The following is a 22,026-nucleotide window of genomic DNA, read 5'->3' on the forward strand; positions in this document are numbered from 1 at the left end:
GCCGTCTAGGAGATTTACATTCATTTCTCTTTGTTTGTGAGCTATACAGTCCGATGAGATCCGCCTCAAGTCTCACAAAGTCCAACAGCTTGGCGCATTTTGACAGGCTCTGTAGGTTCACCTTATCAAGATATGATATTTCACCCAATTTTGCGCAATCGACCAAACCAAGGAAATGATCAAACCTGGCCTTCATTTGATCACTGTTGTCCAAAATTAAACAGAGCGCTTGTCTCTGTTCATCTCTGATCACCTGTCTGACTCTGTTTCCACTTCCTGTCAGGCCAAGTGCACCACATTTCTACTCAAATCAGTCATAGAAACTATCAGACGCCAGCCTCCTGCGCTCGAGAGCAGCAGCGGTGTCGTGCACGTGCGTGAGAGCACCTCGTTTTGCATCACTCTGAAAAACGCGTCAGTTCCATTGAAAACGCACTCACATCCCGCGAGGAGAAACTGATCGTATCCTGCTGCCATCATCAGCGTGTCATTATTCCAGCGGTCAGGATTTTCCATAATAAAATGCAATGATGCGTGCAGGTCAGTTTTGGTGCAGATTTATGGTCTGGGTAAACGGCACTTGATCATCCACCATCCGCTACTGAAACGTCCCTCTGCTGGTTTAATAGAGTGCATGTGACACGGGCACGCACTCTGCAACAGCACCAGGTTCAGCTTGTGTGCGTACCTGTGGGTAAACATGGCCTCGGGCAGCTTCTCTTTAATTTTAGCCTGCATATATTGAAAGTGTTTGAAGCATCTGATTGGCGACAGAGAGACATTGATTCGCTCTCATTGTGTTACAGGGAACAGGTTGTGAGGGATTGGGAAATCCAAGGTGAGGCTCAGCTTGCTCCTGCCTCACCGTGCGTCTCTTCCCCATATTTGAACGTAAATGCTAAAATTCAGCAATTTCTATTAAAAAAAAAAAAGTCCAAATTGTTTATCTTAAATGGAAAGTAGTTCATTGGTATTAGAACGGTGGCTTCTGCAGAGGGAGGTTGTCAGGGAATTATTAGGCATACTAGGAAACCAGGAAAGGGTAGTAAATATGGAAGTATCTTACTAAGGTTATTATAAAGTGTGTTCAAGTGTTAGAATAGAAAACAAACCAAATGGAAAATTAAATAATTTGGTCAGCTTTAAATGAATAATGTAGACATTAATACAAATAGTACATTCTCAAAAGCTGTACCGCACACGCACACAGGGCAGTGAGGTTCATATATGGAGCTGATGTGGCAGTGAAGTGTTAAACACCTGTTCTGTGTCGGCACACTCTGTAGCTGGGAAAGAGCTTGCTCAGAGAAAATCCTTGTAGCCAGGGGGTGGGCTGCAGTTTGCAGCATATGCTCTTCTGCTGCTCTGTCAGACTGGAAACAGACAAACTATCCACACAGTTTCTTCAGCAGAAGTTTTCATCAACATTTTCTGTTGTCATTTGGTCTTTGAGCTCGTTCACACTGCTAACGCACTGGTGTAGCTGCAGTAGCCCAAACATTAGCGCCACTGCTGCTGTGCAGCAAACATCAGCCTCTTTATGTAAATTTTAAAGTGTCTTGTGTATGCCTCTTTCAGCATTTACTTTAATGCTTAATGAAGCACATCACTAAAAGTTGCATTATCTCTTTTTTCTTGCTAAAAAGGTCGTTTTGCACGAAGCTTATTTTCTGCAGTAATCAGTAGAAATTTTGCTGAGGCAACAGGGTAATGCTGACTTCACAGTTGGCTTAAACTCATTCTGGGGCCTTTTCAAGTATCCTGCACTGTGACATACTTTAAACTCTTTGGTATGTAACGCAGAAACAAATGCATTTTATGATATGTACATCAGTTACAATTTTGTTTCCATCAAGTTCATATTTTTGAAACCACTTTTTGGTAAGAGCAGGCCGGTGCTGGTTCCTACATCACCAGTCCTCCTGAAGCACACAGTGTTCAGCCTGCATAAGATCATTATCTTCCCCAGAGATTAGTCAAAGGGCTTCCTCCTCCTTATTCACCCTCAAGCACCTGACAGTCAGCACCACTCCAGCTGCAAATGTCCACAGCATACGCTCATGGCTGCCTCAACACACATCACTTTAATTTAGATCCTCTGCCCACACGTTTACATATCACCCGAACACAGAACCAGCTCTCCTTTGACTGCAGTGCGTTTGAGGTAAAATGGTACATTGAGCTGAGACTGAAATGAACTTTAAATTTGAGCATATCTTACCTGGGTGATCACTGCCTCGGTGTAAGAGCATTGTCTCCCCTCAAACTGGGCAGTAGGAAGTGATGGACGGCTTTAGTATGAAAAAATAACCCCTGCTGACATTTTGTCTCTAGATCTAGAATCCGTCATGTTGAGCACATGAGCGCTTATCCCCGTTTGCTGTCTGACCCAGTGTTATGTAATTTGGTGGTATTTTTTTCTCTCGCTGTGAACAAGGAGATGATGTCTCTCTTTTTGAGCTTCCCACCATTGAGCTAAGTAGAGCAAGAAATCCTCTCCCTGTCGCAGTCCTTTCTTCCCCATCTCTGCTTTTGACGTTTCATCAGAAACCCACTGATATCGTCCCGGGGGTCTCTGTCCCTGCTTGTGGGAGGACCAGATGGAGTTTGATGAAAAGCAACACTGCTGTTAATAATCACATCAAAAGATACAGTGAAACACTGTGCCTGTCGTTAGTGGTATGATGAATGCTAAATGATTAAAAATCTGTTATTTGTAAAGCTCGTGTTGCTCAGGTTGTGCTGCTATTCTGAGCCCATAGTCAATATTGCTTAATATGTAGTCAGTTTATTTCCGTTTTTGTAAATTGGTGCATAAACTCAACCTTGCAACAGTGTTATGTTAAACAAAATGTCACCGCTCAACGTCTGTAAATTCTGTTTTCTTAGCCTTCTCAACTCCAGTGCAAAGTCCTAGAAACGGTGGCCGCTGTAGGACAAACAACTCTTACCATTGTTCATCTGTAGTGAGTGTAGACTCTCAGTCTGCTGTTTACCTAAGCTGTCAATATTTGTCCACGTCCATTTACTCTGGTCAAGGCCGTAAAACAACTCTTGAAACTGTCTCTGAAGTGGATCTAACACTGTGGGACTCATACATTTAGTGAATACCCATATGGAAAAGATGTATATAAATCTTATAAAGTTTTTATCTGTCTTGTATGAAACTTGTATGAAAAGCATACAAGAGTGAAAACACATATAAGATCCCTTGAAAAATTATATAATGAAACTTGTATGTTTTGTATACTTACTAAAAACATATATGATTTACTCATGAAAGTGGCCACTTTCATGAGTAAGTCATATATGTTTTTACTATTTCTTTTCCATATGGGTAAACTCGTACAATGACCCCAGGGTCAGACCGCCAGTGTTCAGAGAAACCCTGCAAAAATCAAAGAGCTCCATCTGGGACTCTTCTGACCTCAGTAAATTAATATGAAAATTGACGACAGAGATGGCGTAAATACATTTCTCTGTCCATTATTGTTGTAAGTTCTTTCTGTGATGGCAGAGTCATGACAGAGAGAATATTTAGCATTGTTCTCAGCAGCTGGGAACATCATCTCACTGGGCTTCTTCTTAGCGCTAGGGTGAGGAGTTCAGTCATTCAGTCGGGGCTAGGAGTTCAGTTGCTGCTTCTCCACATCGAAAGGAGTGAGCTGTGGTGGTCACACACTTTTCAGTAATGATATTTTATTAGTACGTTAAGATCTTTTGTAGTAACATGTTTTCATATCATATATAACATTTTTTTTCCCTGTTTTTCTGTTTGGTTGTTCGGAGGATAATGTGTAATGTTCATAATGCACGATGCGAGGTGCTGCACATTTAAGCGGTGTGATTCATTACTGAAGAATGTGATTATTAAACAGTTCTCAAATGTAACTTGATTTCTGAGTGTTTCTGAGTGCTATAATAGTTGGTTCGTCTTCTTTTTCCCCGCTTGTTTAGTCAATTAGGGAATCAGTTGGTAGCAACATCCCTAACGTAAGACATTTTAATCAAAAAGTCATTTTAAATCCCTGAGGTATGGCAGTATTTAAAATGTGGATGTTTTGTTGACAGGACAGCCTGGTTGCCAAGTACCCTACTAACTACCATACCGTAATGTTAATTACATGATGTTAACGTAAGCATTCACCTACCTTTCACCAAACACTGTAGCCTGTGGAGGTTATAGTTATAGTCACAACAGCAGTAAAGACGGCTGTCTCATGAAAATGTAGCGTGTATTTCAGGATTACTGTCTTTATTTAAGTCAGTGCAGACCTACTGCAGCAGCCCTTCTTTAGCATTTAAGGATGGAGTAGCACACGTATGCTGCCACTGTCAGTACCAGAACATTTGCGTGCTCAGTGCATCCACTGCCTATAGTCACTGTGGTAAAAAAAGAAGAAGCCAGGATCGTTATCTCGCATTCTGAGAATTTTGACATTAAACTGTATTGTATTGTATCAGTTATGGTGACATCCTACTTTCAGTTACTCCTCAGTCGACTTGTGGAACAAGTTGTGTAATACGTTATCTGTAGTGCAGTCGTGCCACTTCACTGGCACAGGCTTCACTTGGTGTTTTAAGTGTTGATGCTGGTTTTATTTTCTGCTGCAGAAGTTAATGTAGTTGTTATCAGCCTGGTCGTATAGTGAAGACTCGTCTGACTCTGCTGGTTTGAACTGCAGGGACTGAAGAGCTGCTGACAGAGCTGCTTTCTCCTGGCTTTGTTCGGTTTCCTTCTTGTCTGAATTGGTGTCAGTGATTTAAGCAATGTTAAGAGGATATATGGTTTGAATATTGGTTACACTGCAGACTGCTGGCTAGTCCTGGCTGACCACTTGACCTTTTTAGATGGGGTTTCCAGATGCCCCTTAAACATAGACATGACCAACATCAGAGCCAGAGTCTGACCTAGTATTATAAAACCAGCAGCTACAATCCTGCTTTATAAAACTGTATTTCAGTTGATCTGTTCCTGCCAGAGCCTCATTGATTTCAGTGCTGTAGCCACCCAGCTGAAGTCTAAAATGAAGCGCTCACTGTAAGAAGGGTTACTTGTGGTTTGCATAATAGACTATGAAGAGCTTATGACTGAACTAGAAACACAGAGGCTTGACACTGTCACACATTTCTGTGTGCAGCATGCTTGTGAAATATTTGAGCTGTGTTAGACCAAAGTAGTTTTGGTCCCTCCAATGAAACTTAAGATTTTGAGGAGTATTAATATTATTTGCTTCTAATTGGAAACAACATTATACTATCAGGACGTAAAATTGCTTCTCAATTACAAAATGTTGTTGGGTAAAATGTCAGTTTGTAGCTTGTTTCTCAAAAAGCTGTGAGCATTTGCTGCTCAGTATAACGGCCCCCTGCTCAACCAAGCGAGTTTTATTGGCACTCCTAAAATTCACTCAAGCTAATAATCAAGATTAGCACTGAGAGCATTTATAATGGAAAAAGGTCATTATTTTATCTTTAATGGCAGAACAATACTGGAACCCAACAATTTCGCATTGAATAAAGAAAGTGGTGATTGTTCATGAGATGGTTCACAAACAAAGCTGCACATATTTCCTGGAGCTTGAGCCACACGTGTTTTTGCCGCTGCTTCGCCCTTTAGGAAACTACCTCCATGTCCTGTGTGTACTCTTCAGTGGGGCAAGTCATAACCAGCATGTATTCTTAGAAGTTCTTTATTCTATTTCACAAGCTACATATGTTTACATGAAGTGTTTTATGTACTTAAAGGCCTGCGTACGTCTACCGATGACACCATTCATTACCACTAAATCTATTTCAATACATCCACACAACTGTTAGTTGCATGAACTCAGAAGGCACCTGTGGCACTCACAGGTTTATTCAGTTGTGACTTACTGGCAGGAGTTTCCCTGCTGTGTTAGGTGTGGGCAGCTAGAAATCATAGGTGGACAGTTTGGGTGAGGTGAAGTCGAAGGTTTTGGAATTACACTAGGGTTGCCCTTTGGCCCACAGTGATATCGGTGTTTTTATGTGATATAAAAGTGACATTTGCAGTATTAATATAGCAATGCCAGCCAGCTGGTGCTGGTGTGCAAGACGGACAGACAGGTGACAGTCTCAGGTGTACACACTGCGACAAAACAGCACAAGAGAAGGAGGATTTTCTGTTTGTGTTATTACGAGTGCTAAACAAGAAGAGTTCCCAGATGATACAGTGGACACATGTTTGACTCGTTTGATTAAAGCATCTTTCTTTTAGCTTGACGAGCGAACCGTCAGCTCAGCTCGACACCACCGAACAGAGGCAGCAATGCAACATAGCTAACATTAACAGTGCAGTGAATCCTGCTTGTGTCGTGATGTTCAGGACTGCAAAGCAGGCTGCCTTCACAGCTTGTTGTGTTTGTGGATATATTCCTGACTTTAATTATTCATAATATTGTCACATTATCTGTAAGATTAAAGTCAACTGTTGAACGGCGTATATTTTAAAGTAAAGGCTTTGCCATCCAGTAGAACCTGAAGCGCATGAAGTACAAACATCACTAATGTCAGATAACTTTGCCGACATGTGGCCAACAGTAATGTTTTAATGTTCTTCAATATTAAAACGATTGTATTGCTGCATAAACATGTGACATAAAAATCAGTCAGTACTTTTAAAAGTTTACGCTGCTGTAAAGTATATTGTTATAGTTCTTTACTTGATGAGTACAGGGACGTGGGCTGACATGTAATCCATTGTAAGCTGATTCTCTACTCTTTGTTTCAGATTATGTGTACTTTGAGAACTCCTCCAGCAACCCTTACCTGATCCGGAGAATAGAAGAGCTCAATAAGGTAGGTTGGCTTTTTGTTTTTTTCACAGTTTTATATTTCTCTCAAACAGCTGTGTGTACTGTAACCTGTTTACCTTCTGTAATGCACCAAAACTATAGAATATCCTTCCTATTCAAAGTAGTTACCAGGATGTTCTGGTGACTAATTTCATTTAAATGAGGGGGAAAATGAGACTAGTTGATTGCATTGTTAGTGTTGTGCTGAGCACCAGGAGGACTGCATCAGCCCGAGTGCTGATTGTTGAACACAGTGACTGACGGGTTAAGCCCCCAGTAACCCACCACAATGGTCGCTTTGCTCAGTGCCACAACCTCGTCTTGTACTTAGTTTTATTTATAGCCGCCATTAAGGCACAGGAAGCTGCTGGAGTATTGTTATTGAAGACTAAAATGCAGACAGAAAGGCCCACAAACAAACAGCAGCTGTACAGGCCTGGCAGCGCATTAAAAAGGAGGAGAACCCAGCATGTGGTGATGTCCATGAGATCAAGACTTCAGGCTGTCGGTGCCGGCAAACGGTTTTCAACCAAGTGTTTAAATGAACATTTTATTTTCACTTATTTAATGTGTCCACTTAGTTTTGAGCCACTGAAATGAAGGGACTAAAAAGGTTTTTAGTGTTTTTGTTCAACCCATCGAATTACAGCTGACAGTCTGCACTTCAACTGTCGTTTCATTCAAAATTCATTGTGGTGATGTACAGAAGCAAAATTAAGCAAAGTTGTCTCTGTCCATATATTTATGGACCTAACTGTGGGAGTAGAAAAAGTTAACTGGAAACCAAGACTTTAGTGTTTGTGTTTTTTCCCCACAAACTTACTGCAGTATCATTACAATGGTGGTAAAAACTGACACGATGGTTCACTCAGTTTCATCCCAACTGAGCAGTGCACGGCTGGTTGACAGGCTACAAACGTGTGACATGTGATGTCACGTGAAAATCTGCTCGCAACACTGGCAGGTTTGCCCACGCACAGGCTGCAAAGTGGAGGGCAGCACAGTGATTGATTAATCCATGGAGAATATCTCGAGTTGATTAATGTTGCTAGATGTCTGTTACGGCCCGGTCTTGGGGTACTGGAACGCAACATAAGGTTTGTAAGCAAAATGACCCCGGCCTGGTCCCCAAAACCACACCAAGCATCAGATTTTGAGCCATCATACATTACCATCTGATTGGCAACGGACACATTTTTCAGCATGACAATGATCCCGAGCCCACGAGGTGGCCAGGATGCATCTTAATTAGATGCCCGAACACCTCAACTGGCACCTTTTGATGTGGAGGAGTAGCGACTCTACTCTGACGCCTTTTAAAAGACTGAAATTTTTACATTTTGTCTTAAAAAACGTAAAACCTGATTGGAAACCTTCATTTTTGTACTGTGAAGACCACAATCATATTTAACGAATCCATTTCATAACTTGAAATGCAAACATAAACTGTGACTTTCAACAACTTGTGGACAAATTTTGAAAGCAAAGTTTTATATACAACTTTTCATCACTACTTACATAAACAATGCAAACTATTTAAAAATCAGCAGTAACAACAAGATGCAACACGGTGTATTTGTGCCTCTCCCAAAAATGCTTCCTGTCTCACACAAGCCAGAGGAGCGAATCACGCAGGAGCTGTATACCTTCTCCTGTCTCCTGACGGCTTCACATTTGCAGTCTGCCTTTGGCTTTTTGGCCAGTATCTGACATTCAGTAGTCACCTCATTGCTTTGACGCACAAAACCACAAAAAAAGTACACAGTAATCAGTAATCTGTAGACTTATTATGTTCTTGCATCAGAAGGATCTGTGAAAGCCAATGTAGCTCCAGTACTGGCTTTGTAAAGGTGTTCTAAAAAGTAAAAACCTGAGCTGTGTGAAAGATGTTTGAGAACGGAGCACCACCATGCTGCACAGCAGTTAGCAATGAGATGTTCCACAGGTGTCCTTTCCTTATATGTAGCACCAATAACGAAATCCAGCATACCCACCAGAGGAAAAGCGCACACAGCTACATGACACAACAGAGGCCACACACACTTTGGTTTGTAAGTCCAAAGAAAACAAGCCAGTGATTTGTCTACTGGTGATGAACTGTATGCTTGTTTCAAACTCATCTCCTGACTTTCAGAACCAGCTTTTGTTGTTGTTGTTGTTGTTGTTTTCCTTTTTTTCGAGTATTTACTTTGAGTACAGTGTAATCACGACAGACTTGTCATGATTTATAGATAATAATTTAGAATCTGGTCATTATCAAGGCTAAATAAGCCACCAGTGGCTTTAATCAAAGGAGGAGGAAGGTACAAAGTTTCAGTTTTTAGATGATTATGATGAGTAGGAGGGAATTACTCTAGTGCATCATTGTGGTTCTAATTTGTAATTACTGATTCTTCACTTGCAGACAGCCAATGGAAATGTGGAGGCAAAAGTGGTGTGTCTGTTCAGGAGGCGAGACATCTCGGGCAACCTCAACACTCTAGCTGACAGCAACGCAAGTGAGTAGCAACCAGTGAGCCAGAGCTCCTCCCAGTGCTCATCTTCTCCAGTCTGAGAGCAGCTATGATGTGGCTCCACTCTTTTAATAAACTTCACACTGCAACTCCAAAGCACTACTACACTAATGGTGTTTCAGAATTTTTACTCTAATTATTTATTTATTAAATGTTTACACAGTTTAAAATGAACCAGTAAAGGCTTTGATTCCCAACCCCCTGAACCACGGTCGGCCATGGTTGCCGGAAGGTCGCCGGTTCAATTCCCAGCTCTGTCTGTCTTGGTCGGTGTTTCCTTGGGCAAGACACTTCACCTACCGCCTACTGGTGATGGCCAGAGGGGCCGATGGTGCGATATGGCAGCCTGGCTTCTGTCAGTCTGCCCCAGGACAGCTGTGGCTACAACTGTAGCTGCCTCCACCAGTGTGTGAATGTGAGAGTGAATGAATAGTGGAACTGTAAAGTGCTTTGAGGGTCTCAAAAAGTGCTATATAAATGTAAATGTGTACACATATATACATGTAAATATAAATAATAATTATTACTATTATAAAATAAATGTATGAAATGCACTTACATTTGTACTGAAATTAGCCCAAAAACTGCTGGCAGCTACACGCTGGACTTAACTAACTGGTGGGACTCACACAAACACACTGTGCACGTTCTCTTGAGTCAGTTTGGCCCAAGCAGCTCCCACAGTGTTCAGTGTTCAGAGGGTCAGAACTGCAGGCTGCCAATTCCATCCACTCTATTCCCAAATTCTGAATGTGGTCTCTGATAAACTCCTTTCGTTGATGGCAAGTTATCATCTTGGAGTTCAGTCCCAGACTGTGGTGTAATGGGATTACCACAGTCTTGATATCTTGATTGCCTCCAATGATAACAAGCCTTGTTTTTTTCCAGTGAGGGAGATACCGCTCCACACCATCACATGCTTCTAACTCCACAAGCTAGGAGCCTGCAGACACTGTAACTGATTCAGTTACTGCAATCATTCACTATAACACCTGATAAGCTATTAGTGGCTGACACTGAGAAATCCTTCCAGTGGCTGGACTGAAAGACAGCACAGAGGCGCTAGTCATGGCAGCACAGGAACAAGCTCTGAGCACAAGATCCATAGAGGCTGGGGTCTGTCACACCAGGCAAGACCCCGGGTGCAGGCTGTGCAAAGACGGTCTGAAACAATCCAGCACATAACAGCACGGTGTAAGATGTGAGCAGGCAGGGCATACATGGAGCGCCATAACCAGCCGGTTCCACCCTATGAGCCCAGTGTCTGTTCTGTGTGTTATTAGAGGGTTGAAGCAGTGAGTTGTTGGTAATGGCATGCACACTGCTGGAAACTGATCACTCAGTCATTAGCCCCTCCCCAACACCAGCTCTACCTCCTTACTCCTCAGGCTGCAGTTCTGCAGACAAAGACACGCCCACACGGATGCATTGATAGTTCTCCCCCTCTCTGTCCATCAGCACACACACACACACACACACACACACACACACACACATGCTGTTTGGTTGTTTTTGTTTGTTTGGTTTTTCTTTTTAATGGTCATATGTTGGCGCTTGTAACATTTGTCCATAATGTGTGCCATCAGTGTGTCTGCTGGCAGCATTCATGTGTCCTCTTTAAAGGTATGGCTGCTCTTTAAAGGAGGCCGAGCAGTCTGTTTCCCATACGTGGTGGATTTAGGAGATGTAGCACACGAGCTGAACATCCCCAGCTGATCATTATTAAATAGCCATGCCGGTCTACATCTATCTATAATATTTAATATTTGCATTTATGTATTATTGTGCTAGATGCCAAAACTACATGTATATATGTGTGTGTAGGGTTTTTAGTGGTTTTTTTTGTTTTGTTTTGTTTTATTTTATCGCTAACTCTGTTTCTCTGGGTCTTTTCCCATGTGTTATAAATAAATCTTGGTACCGGTTTTATTTTGTTGTATTTATCCGTGACAACTTAAAGGCCAGTCCGTGAAAATACTGTCGGACATAAACCGATCCGTGGCGCAAAAAAGGTTGAAACCGCTGAGCTAAAACGGCTCTCGAAACATGCTCTTTTGATTTGAATTATGTAGTACTAAAAGCTCATGTTTGGCATCTGAAATGTGATGAATTTAATTTCTAGTGTGGCAGAAAACAGTTGAAGGTGACTGACTAAACGACGGCCTGCTGTGGTAACGGTTCTAAGGACACGATGTTCAGAGAATGCGGTTTAAATCCAGACTGATTTTTGCATGAATTAAGAGAGAGCTTTTTATAGGATAATTTGCAGATTCTATAGATTCCAAGTCACTGCTAATGTTAAACTTTGTTCATTAGTAAGTAGTACATGATAAGAACCACGATGTTTTCACCTAATTGCATTAGTCTTCGTCAGCAAAGCATGTAAGTGTCACACACACACACAAAGATTTGACCACAACATGTTATGTTACTGTAATATAATAAAGACTTCCCAACAAGTCTTGCACTGAACATAATTACAGAGAAAATGAGTCATTGTTGAGCTTTTTAATGGCTGTTAGCTTCCACTGTGCTATGTTAGCTCTCTAGTTAGCCACCAGTGCACTGCAGCCATGATGTGTGAGGTAGTAAAGAAGCAATGAGCTGATGCTGGATGGAGCAGGTCATTGCTCATGTATAATTGGCAGAAGGGGGGAAAATATTTGCAAGAGAAGACGATAATAATAAAATTAAGAATGACTTCTGGAGCTCAGAGCTTCACACTGTAACAACAGCCTGACTTCTTCAGTGATAATGAATGAGTGTGTCTGGCAGGTTTGCTGTGAGAAGGGAATTTTTCCCAGTGTGCCACAAAAAAGTGAATGCTTTTAGTTGGAAAAAAATTCGAACATGAATTGACTGTGGTGTATCACACTTGTGGATCATATCGTGTGTATTTGTTATGCTTCAATGCTTCAAGAGCACAATAGACCCATTACACACAAGTTTGGCCAAGTCAAATCCAGACTGTCCCCAGCCCTCGAACTCTCAGCCTGGGCCATGATAAGCTGCACAGTCTTTAAATAGAATATAATAGCCTTTTATTGTCGCTGTACGTATGCAACCATATTGTGGGTGCTCCACACCAGCTGTGGATCGTGTAAAAATATAAAGCGCTGTATTCTTACTTGCTTTGACTGCCTCATGCAAAAGGATAAAGTGGCTACTGCAGGATTCTAACAAACGCGTTGTTGTTTTGTCATTGAACATTAAACAGTGTGTCTAATAGGAAAAATGTTTTCAGGCCAGTCTTTGTTTGGTTTTGGTTTTTTTTACTCATGTCATAAAATAGCTTAATTTCCAAATGTATCCAGTTTTGCTCTGCAGGTGAAACTAACTAGCATTTGGAGTTCAAATACGTCTCGTTACAGGGTAGTTACAGTGTTCCTAATGTCACTGCTTAACTGGCTTATCAAGATTGTTGGTGCACTGAAGTATGACAGAGGCACACAGTGATCCATCGTTGACCTTTGTGGGTATAAGTAGTCCTGTTCTACTCTGGGTTGGTCGCTTCTAGGCCTCTTAGTGCTGAAGAAGTGCACGTTCTGTACTGCTGCTCGTTAGGACCAAACCTTGTTTATTGGACTCGCTTGTTTCATTGCTGCTCCCTCCTCTTCCTCCTTCTTTATACTCAAGTTCTTTATGCAGAACAAAAGGCCCTTGATCTGTCCACAGGGCCACAGCAACCAGTGAGTTAATTGTGATGCATCTGGAGTCTTTGTCAGATCGGGGACAGTGCGTTTCTAACAAAGTATGTGTTTTTCTCTAGAAATGTGCCCGTCGCTCCTTCTGTGTGTGCTGTGTCTTCTTTTGTGTGTGTGTGTGTGGAGTTGGGGATACATGTTGTGGAGGGGGATGGGCGCTTTCGGTTTGGCACACAGGGTTTCCTACTTTGTCTGGCAGGGACTAGCCGGACCGGTGAAGGGGGGGGGTTGAGAGGTTAACAGAAAAGGGGTGTGGCTTAAGGTACCATCCCTCTCTTTCTCTCCTGTGCCCTCACTGACAGGGTTTCCTGTGGTTCAGTGCAGGGGCGGGGTCCACAGAGATGGGAGTGAAGTAGTCCCTCCCCTCCTTCTTACAGCAAATCACTTGACCGCCTGAAATTCAGAATGCGCAATCTAGTGGCGAAACACACTCACACGTGTGGCTTCGTTTTTTCACATCTCTCAGTGTCTGAAAGTGTCTCATGGCTCTGCTAGTGTCAGATAATCAGATTGCTTTACAGCAAGTCCACTAATAATATTTACAGCAATACTAACCAGTGTCAACCTGCACTGCTCTGTGCTGACTGCTGCTTTAGTTTTAATCACTGGAAAATCTACTTTTTTAATTCTTGATTTTTTTGTCATTACAAAATTAGTGTGCAATTTTTTTTTATTTGAATATCTAAAGCAGCATCTCGCAGTCTTTGTTATTCAGTTACCGTGGTTGGACTGTTGCTCTGCACTTCATTCAGACTTGGCTTCGCTCACACTACAGGCGTCGATACCTCGGGAGTGTTTGTATGAATGAGTGAATGAGGCATGTAGTAAAAACACAAGAACCAGTCCAGTGGTTGCATGTGCAGTTTCTCTCCCTCTGTGCAGCAGTTTAATGTACACAGACTGAAATAAATAGCTGCTGTTATCTGTTTGCTTTTATGTCACTGCAACCATCTTTGGACTGCTTTGCCTATTTTCTAACCGCCGTGGGCCTGCTAACTGCTCTTAATGGTACTGCAGTTACTCACATGTTAATAGTAGTAACATTTTCTGCCATTTGGACCATTAAAGTTAACTTGAGGATTCACTTTTCAAAACTATTAGATTTTTTCCTACAAGGCTTAGTTTCATTTCTTTTTTCTTCTTCCACTTAAATGGGTGCAGGAATAAATCCTTGGCTATTACCCACCTTCACTGATTTCAAAACACTAAAAGTGTTTCTTTTCTTTTTTTAAACGCTAATTTTTTCTGAACACAACAATACAGCTTTTGGAGTTTGGAGATGTTATTTGCCAGGTTTTAATGAACCTTAAGGTTTGAACATGAGTACAACTCTCACAGAAACTCATCTGAGTTATCAACTCTAAGCTATATAATCGACTTGTTTTCAGCATGAATACATGACACACGTACACTTGAAGCCACATGGGGATAGATGAGAAAATGGCAGCTTTGTGGAGGAGCTCTGAGAGGAGTGAATCTGCAAGTGTGACTGTGGTCAGATTCTCAGGTTAGTGCTTCGCTTTCCCTGCGTCCTTATCAATCCTCCTACACAGCTTTCCTTGACCTCATGATGTTTTCCATCAAGGTCAGGACGAGTGAGTAGCAAAGGAGATGGGAGGTCATTTTTGGACATACCAAAGGTGTCTTCAGTCACAGGATTGTGTAGCAAAGCATCTCCAGTGTTTGCTGCAGTAAAACCAGTCTCTGCTGGAGGGTTTACTTGATTTGTCTTGTGATCTCAGTCACTGCATGAAGTTTCACCCATTTTTCTCTGCCTGCTGTGTCCACATTCAAACGTTACAAGTTATGTTATAGCTGTAAACTCAGAGGTGCGCGTCTTCAGTTCCTAACAGTGACTCTTGCTAATTCTGAGTTCTTTCTGTGTCTAGGAGAGTTTGAGGAGGAGTCAAAGCAGCCACAACTGTCTGAACAGCAGAAACACCAGCTCAAACACAGAGAACTCTTCCTGTCTCGACAGTTTGAATCTCTACCTGCCACTCACATACGGTAAGTGACTACCAGCAGAGCCTTATCACACACCTGCAGTTTAGTTACAGCTCTGACAACAGCCATGTGCATTTGGGACTGATCTGCTGAGAAATGGTCCTGGCTGTAACCATTCTCACCCATTGAAGGGGTGATCAAATCTGTCCCTGCACAGCACCATACATCACCGCTCCTGCCATCACTTATTCTTTCCTCTGTAGTCAATGAAGTCCTAAACTTGACGACTGAATTTGCTTTTAAACATTTGCCTATCAGTTCTAGTTTGTATTGTTACCTAGTTTGCTAAAGATTACCGTGATCGTAGAGAAAGACAGTTTGAGCGTGGTCATTGGTGTCAAGGACTCCAGAGCAATGCTGTACTCTTACATCAAAACAGACAGTTGAGCTATCCGCTTACTGTGACCCCGGAGGTGTTTCAGCCATGTGCTACTGAGAGGAGGCCCTGGACTGGGCCCAGGACACCAGGATCACACCTCTTGGCTGGTTTGGGAACACCTCTGTGTCTCTGCTTAGACTTCTGGCCTGAAACCTTGATCCAGACAGGCGATGAATGGATGCGTGTTATTCATATGTTGCAGCTTGTTAAAAGTCAAAATGATTTCAAGCAGCAAAAAAATGAGCAAGAAAGTTTTTGATTATGAGATGCACGAATTATAATGACCACAAAAAAGGCTTGACACTACTTTTTTTTTTTTTAATTTTTTTTTTTTAAATCCCCTTTTTTGGGGACTGAATGTGGCAGGGATGTCATCAAACCAGATTTTTCCTTCTTGTTTTACTTACTGAGAAGATGCATTTGTGTCTTTGACATCCTCTCTGTGCTCTCCTCAGGGGAAAATGTAACGTGACCCTTCTCAACGAAACAGATGTCTTAGCCGGGTACCTGGAGAAAGAGGTAAACATGCCATCTGTTTATTTGTCACATTACTTTGATACTTAATTGTTCGCTTCGATATTTCATATTGCAAAGAGAGTGGCACTGTGAAGTGGCTCTAACCTTTGCTCTGTTCTGTCCAGGACTGTTTCTTCTACTCACTCGTATTCGACCCTGTCCAGAAGACCCTGCTAGCAGATCAAGGCGAGATTCGGGTGGGCTCCAAATACCAGGCAGAGATCCCTGATAAGCTAGCTGAGGGTGAGCAGCAAGCGTGTTCAAGTTGTTTTAATACATTTACATTATTTACTTTGAGGAGGCGTTGGTGTATTAGTAGTTCAAGCCATTTGTCCCCGTCTCAGGTGAATCAGACACCCGGGTCCAAGAGAAGCTGGAGACCAAGGTGTGGGATCCCAACAACCAGCTCAAAGATCCTCAGATCGACCAGTTCCTGGTGGTAGCGAGGTAACGCTCGCCTGCCATCTGCCACCCGACTACATCGTCATTGCTACAGCTTGTTTCCATGGCAACTTCTAAATTCGCCAGTTTTTAGATCATGTTTAGCACCATCTTGTGTCAGTACAGAACGTGGCATCTTCAGGTTGGTTGGCTGGTTGTGGCCAGTAGACTTTATCATTATTATTAGATTGGATTAGTTTATATTAGCTCGCCAGTGACAGAACCGACCGCCAAACTCAGGGAAACGAGGGACTTCACGTTTGTGCTGTCGCTGGATGTAACAGTGAGTTTTATGTTAAGAAACAGAGCAGATACTGTCCACTTTCACTGTCTGAGTGATTCTTTGTTGTTTGGCTAGCTGCACGTTGTAAATGAGAACAGTGTGGAGGCGAGGCTGTGAGTCAGGTGACAGGTGGAGTCAGAAAGAGATTTTTCCTCGTGTGGCTGGATGTACCGAGTGGTGCGATCAGCTGATACGATCAGCGGTATTTTATATAATAAAATAATCTCTTTTATATTAGGATGCTAGGATTTCCAATCGTGCTTGGGTAAGAAACACAGTTATGTTTCCTTACATTTCACCGAGTTAGTGGTTCTGTTATTAGTTAGCTAACACAGTCCAAGTCTGTGAGCAACAAATAACCAACCTGGTGATGTCACACTCTAAACTGTACTAAAACATTAAACTTTAAGCACTGATTTCTTAAATCCAGCTGCACAGAGTTACGCTCAGTGCTGTAAATGAGCCTTTATACATGCAGTATTTCATGCCCACTTTAACATCACATTAGTTTTTATCAAACAGTGTAAATATGATGCGTGTTGTCACGGTACATAGTGTCATGCTACAGTGGAGTATGTAAAGCTTGCCTTTAAAGGCAAATCTAACTGAAGCTACCAGTCAGGTCACACAGGGCCTCAAATGGTTAACACTGATGTTTCCTGGTTTTTACTGAGCAGTCAGTGGTGTGTTTGTTTCAGGGCTGTGGGTACGTTTGCTCGGGCCCTGGACTGCAGCAGCTCCATCCGCCAGCCCAGCCTCCACATGAGTGCAGCTGCAGCATCCAGAGACATCACACTGGTGAGACATGAACACTAACCAAAGGTTGCTATCGTACTCCACCTGCACTAACACAGGAAATAATGAGCAATGACGGGGCAGTGCTGTGGGTGAATTTTTAGTTCATAGTAGGGCTGTGCGATATGACCAAAATCTCATATATAAGACATCTGTCGTCCTGATAACGATATAAATCACAAAAATGTAACATTTTCTGTAAATTCTGTGAATCTCAGGCAGCTCAACTTGCGTGAAGTGTTTCCACCTGGGCGTCACGTAGCTGGAGTCGAGTGTTTTAACCGATGCATGAAACGAGACATTTTAGACATAAGTTGTAACGGTTCCACGATTATCAGTTTTTTGGGTCATACTTTGGGTGATAATGGTTTTATGACGCCCAGCCCTACTTTGTGTGTCACAAAGGGGATTTGTGCACAACAGCTGACTTGCAGGGTTCTGTATTGTTTGTGTGCGATGGAAAACTTTGGTCAGTCGTCTTACTCCCTGTCTCTGCCTTTAGTTCCATGCTATGGACACACTGCAGAAGAACAACTATGACCTGGCCAAAGCCATGTCCACCTTGGTTCCTCAGGGAGGTCCGGTGCTCTGCCGCGATGAGATGGAGGAGTGGAGCGCCTCTGAGGCCATGCTGTTTGAGGAGGCGCTGGAGAAATACGGCAAAGACTTCAATGACATCCGCCAGGACTTTGTAAGCTCTCCTCAGTGTTTTTCTCTCACATTATTCACGTGGGCATTTGAACAGTAGTGACACAGATATTCAGTGCTGAAGAGGAAGTTTAAGCTGCACTCTGCACTCTGGGATCAGCAGATGTTTCCCTTCTCTCCCTCAGCTGCCCTGGAAATCCCTAGCTAGTGTGGTCCAGTTCTACTACATGTGGAAGACTACTGACCGTTACATCCAGCAGGTTTGTCGACAGCATGTTGTGTTTAACGGCATCAGCAAACACTTTCAGATGTTTTGTTTTCAACAAAAATCTCCCGCTCTCTCCACGTCTTCTCTCAGAAACGACTGAAAGCAGCAGAAGCAGACAGCAAGCTGAAGCAGGTGTACATCCCTACCTAGTGAGTATTGATCACAGCTATCAAGTTTACTAGTTTACAAGTTTACCATTACTATTGGGGACCACCTAATGTGCTTTGGGTTGTTATCGCAACGCAGCCAGAGGTCACATGACACCATTTGTATACAACACCAGCGTCACAACAAAGGAGGACGTCGAGGTGATTGTTGTCAGACTCTGTGACCGCAGCGTTCTGTTTTTGTGTCGCCGGGTTTCAAGCGTGGCGTTGTTTTATTTTTGTGAAAAAGATGCTCTCAGGAGTCATTGATGCCACTCAGCAGCCAATGGCATGCAGTCTGTTGGCGTTACACCTTCAGACCGCCTTGGATCGCTTTGAACCCCGACTGAGTCTGCAAGCTTCAGAAGGGGAGGACTGGGACTGTTGTCAGAGTATCAAGAGCTACCACAGACATGCTCAGCAAAGTGGCTGCAGCTAGGCGTGGGAATAGAGAGCTCATGTAGAGAACAGTGGTCCGTCAGTCTGCTGGCCACGGATCACGCTAATCGGTCCATTTATGCTACAATCAGTTGGGCAGATGTTTAAGGAGCCCCAGCAAAGTGTTGATTGAATAAAGGAATGAAAACACTGTTCAAACAGTAAAGACTTTATCATTAGATGTTGGGAAATATGATGCTGGATTTGTGATTGTCATTAGCTATTTAAGCCACAGTCATTAAAGTCTTACCATAGATTTAATTAGTTTAAAATGTCACTTTTGGATTACCGTAATGAATAAAGATATTATAGTAGCACAGCTTAAAATAAATACAAGTTACAAATGTAACAAAATAAGTATAATAAATGTAACAAAAGCCAAACAACTAAAAACTGTTTAACGCAGAAGCATTCTAACAAATAAGCCATGAGGTATTATGACGTGAGGCAGTAAACCAGCACCTTTCAGTATGTAGGAGAACTGAACCACATGATGGAACATGCTTCACTAATTGTTGAATAACTCTGTCCTCCTTCACCAGTACCAAACCCAACCCCAACCAGATCATGGTGCCCAGCAGCAAGCCTGGGATGAACGGAGCGGCGGGCTTTCAGAAGGGACTCAGCTGTGAGAGCTGCCACAGTAAGTGTGCACACAGGCTGGGTTTAGATAAAGTCTGACCCACACTCGTTTGCAGTGGGAGTGTTGACTGTCCACACGCACACATTAAAATAGATGTAAATACAGTCTTTCTTTCTTATGCCACCAACTTGTTCTGATTACCGGCGATCACAGAAGACCCATGTATTACTGGCAGGTGTTCATCGAGGCACCTGGACCTGACAGATACAGGTGCTAACTCACTAAATTGTTTGTCTCCAACCCAGCGGCTCAGTCTCCTCAGTGGTACGCCTGGGGTCCCCCAAACATGCAGTGCAGATTGTGCGCCTCCTGTTGGATTTACTGGAAGAAGTACGGAGGTCTGAAGACTCCCACACAGCTTGAGGGTGCTGCTAGAGCTGGCTCTGTAAGTCTCCCCATCGGCTCTTTCTTTAGAAATGTGTTTGAATGAAAAGCAGTAAAGAAATCCACATGAGCTAGTCAGCAGACTTGGAGTGTTTTGGGCTGTCTTGCACCTCCTTAAGACTAAATCTGTTCTTTCTGTCCGTCCAGGAGTCAGGCCCTCGTGGTCACATGACACGCCAGGAGGTACAGGGAATGTCACCGTTCACCCGCAACGAGGGTCGAGCCAAACTGCTGGCCAAGAACCGCCAGACATTCATCCTGCAGACCACCAAGCTCACCCGCATTGCTCGGCGGGTGTGCGAAGACATTCTGCAGCCTCGACGTGCTGCTCGACGCCCCTACGCCTCCATCAACGCCAACGCTGTCAAGGCTGAGTGTATGTGCACACTCACCCCCTCTTTCTTCTAGGCTCATTTGAACCTACTAACAAGCAGCAAGTTTGACAGCTTTGTCCTTCAGTGATGTTTTCAAACCTCCTTAAATGAGTTCAACAGAGTTTATTTTTTTATTTCCTCAGGTATGATCAGGCTGCCCAAAGCCACAAAAACTCCAGTGAAGAGCAAGCTGGTGCCTCGACAGTCACTGGCCACCATAGTGAAGGATTTGGGTAAGAACGCAGAATGTGACCAGCGCACTGAATATGAAGCTGTTCCAAGTTAATGCTTCCTTTAGATTATACCACATGTAATTATTAAAGTCCTCTACTGCCTGTGATGCCACATGTAGGTTAGTGTGCCTTCAGCCAATCAGCTGAGTTCAGTTTGTGTGATTTGGACTACTTTAATTTTTAGCACAAAAGGACGAGAGCACCGTAGTAAAGTAGAAACAGCTCCATTATGCTGCTAACACCTTCAGCTCTTTGCAAGCACCTGCACCGACACCATGCTAACACTAGGCTAGCCAAGAACCCAGAGTAACGCTAAAGCTGAGCGAATGCAGACCCCAGATCAGCAGTCAGACCCTGAACTTCAGCAGGTACCAAACTGATGAGCCGTCTGGCTGCAGCAGTAGAATCACCGTGACGATCGCTTTAAAGTGTCTTCATTTGTGCGTTGTCGGCGTTGTCCATACCTTACTGCTAAGACAAGCATCACGTGTGTCTTCATAAGGATATGGATTTGTGTTGCTGTGTGGGACTGTAGCCTGAGGTTTATGTTGTTAAATGGTGATTATGAGACGATGTGTTTCAGGATATTTATTGACAGAGTAAATCACTAAATCTTATCAGCCTTTTTTCTCTCGTCAAGCCTTGAGTGTCTTAGAAACACTGTTTGTTGGCCTTGTTTTTGAAAGATGCTAAAGAGATAAACTTGCCCTGCTGCTTTTGTCTTCGCAGCCATCTCTGCTCCTCTGAAACTGAAGGCAACCAGAGGACCCCCGACACCCATCAACAGGAACCAGGCCAACCAGCCTCGAGTGGGCCAGAGCCTGCTGGGGAAGAGAAGCTTTGAAAGCGTCAGTGTTCTTCTCACATGGCTTATATTTAAGAAAATATGCTCCTTTTGTAACTGCTACAACACACTCATCTGCTGCCTGTTTTCATTCTTTTCCTCAGAGTGTGCATGTAATTTCACTCCTCACAGAACTAATGGCTGCTAATTTCTTGCATTTTATGTTGGGGCCTGCTGGGCAGCTTGTAGTATACTACTGCATCATTAAATCCAAAAAGTGGTGGAAAGCCAGCATGTTTTACTCTCGTGTTTCCTTTTTGCACTGCAGTCTGATCAATTGTTGTTTTCTTCATTGGTTCACAGGCTGCAGGAGTGCCATACCCAGCCAATGGGAGGCCATATACTTCAGGTATGAGAACCACCTCTCAGTCTGTCATCAAGCGGCAGAAAGTGAGCCAGGGAGAAGCTCCCAACCCTGTGGTGTTTGTTGCCACAAAGGACACCAGGTACATGGCAGCACAGCACTTCCTGATTTACCACAGTAGATCATCAATGCCCCAACTTAACTAAAGTCGGCAGTCTTTAGCACACAGACATGCACAGTCAGCAGGATCACACACAGACGGGTGTCATCAGAGTGACTTGGGTATTACAC

At 43.1% G+C, this 22,026-nt stretch overlaps 1 protein-coding gene across 1 annotated transcript in view; it reads left to right on the forward strand.

Annotated features, from left to right (window-relative positions):
- mta2 (metastasis associated 1 family, member 2) overlaps positions 1 to 22,026 on the forward strand; it is a 28,825-nt gene that overhangs the window by 4,324 nt on the left and 2,475 nt on the right. Inside the window, exons 2-17 of the mRNA XM_005945412.2 lie at positions 6,755 to 6,822; positions 9,223 to 9,316; positions 14,925 to 15,042; positions 15,874 to 15,937; positions 16,060 to 16,177; positions 16,279 to 16,381; positions 17,357 to 17,456; positions 17,956 to 18,144; positions 18,287 to 18,361; positions 18,460 to 18,518; positions 19,496 to 19,596; positions 19,842 to 19,981; positions 20,128 to 20,356; positions 20,498 to 20,587; positions 21,317 to 21,435; positions 21,735 to 21,877. Of these exons, the coding sequence (XP_005945474.1) occupies positions 6,755 to 6,822; positions 9,223 to 9,316; positions 14,925 to 15,042; positions 15,874 to 15,937; positions 16,060 to 16,177; positions 16,279 to 16,381; positions 17,357 to 17,456; positions 17,956 to 18,144; positions 18,287 to 18,361; positions 18,460 to 18,518; positions 19,496 to 19,596; positions 19,842 to 19,981; positions 20,128 to 20,356; positions 20,498 to 20,587; positions 21,317 to 21,435; positions 21,735 to 21,877 (1,810 nt within the window). The remainder of the gene's footprint in view (positions 1 to 6,754; positions 6,823 to 9,222; positions 9,317 to 14,924; positions 15,043 to 15,873; positions 15,938 to 16,059; positions 16,178 to 16,278; positions 16,382 to 17,356; positions 17,457 to 17,955; positions 18,145 to 18,286; positions 18,362 to 18,459; positions 18,519 to 19,495; positions 19,597 to 19,841; positions 19,982 to 20,127; positions 20,357 to 20,497; positions 20,588 to 21,316; positions 21,436 to 21,734; positions 21,878 to 22,026) is intronic.

The sequence above is a fragment of the Haplochromis burtoni genome, unplaced genomic scaffold (assembly GCF_018398535.1).
Source record: "Haplochromis burtoni strain Fernald_Lab_line unplaced genomic scaffold, NCSU_Asbu1 Contig_438, whole genome shotgun sequence".
Classification (NCBI taxonomy): Eukaryota; Metazoa; Chordata; class Actinopteri; order Cichliformes; family Cichlidae; genus Haplochromis; species Haplochromis burtoni.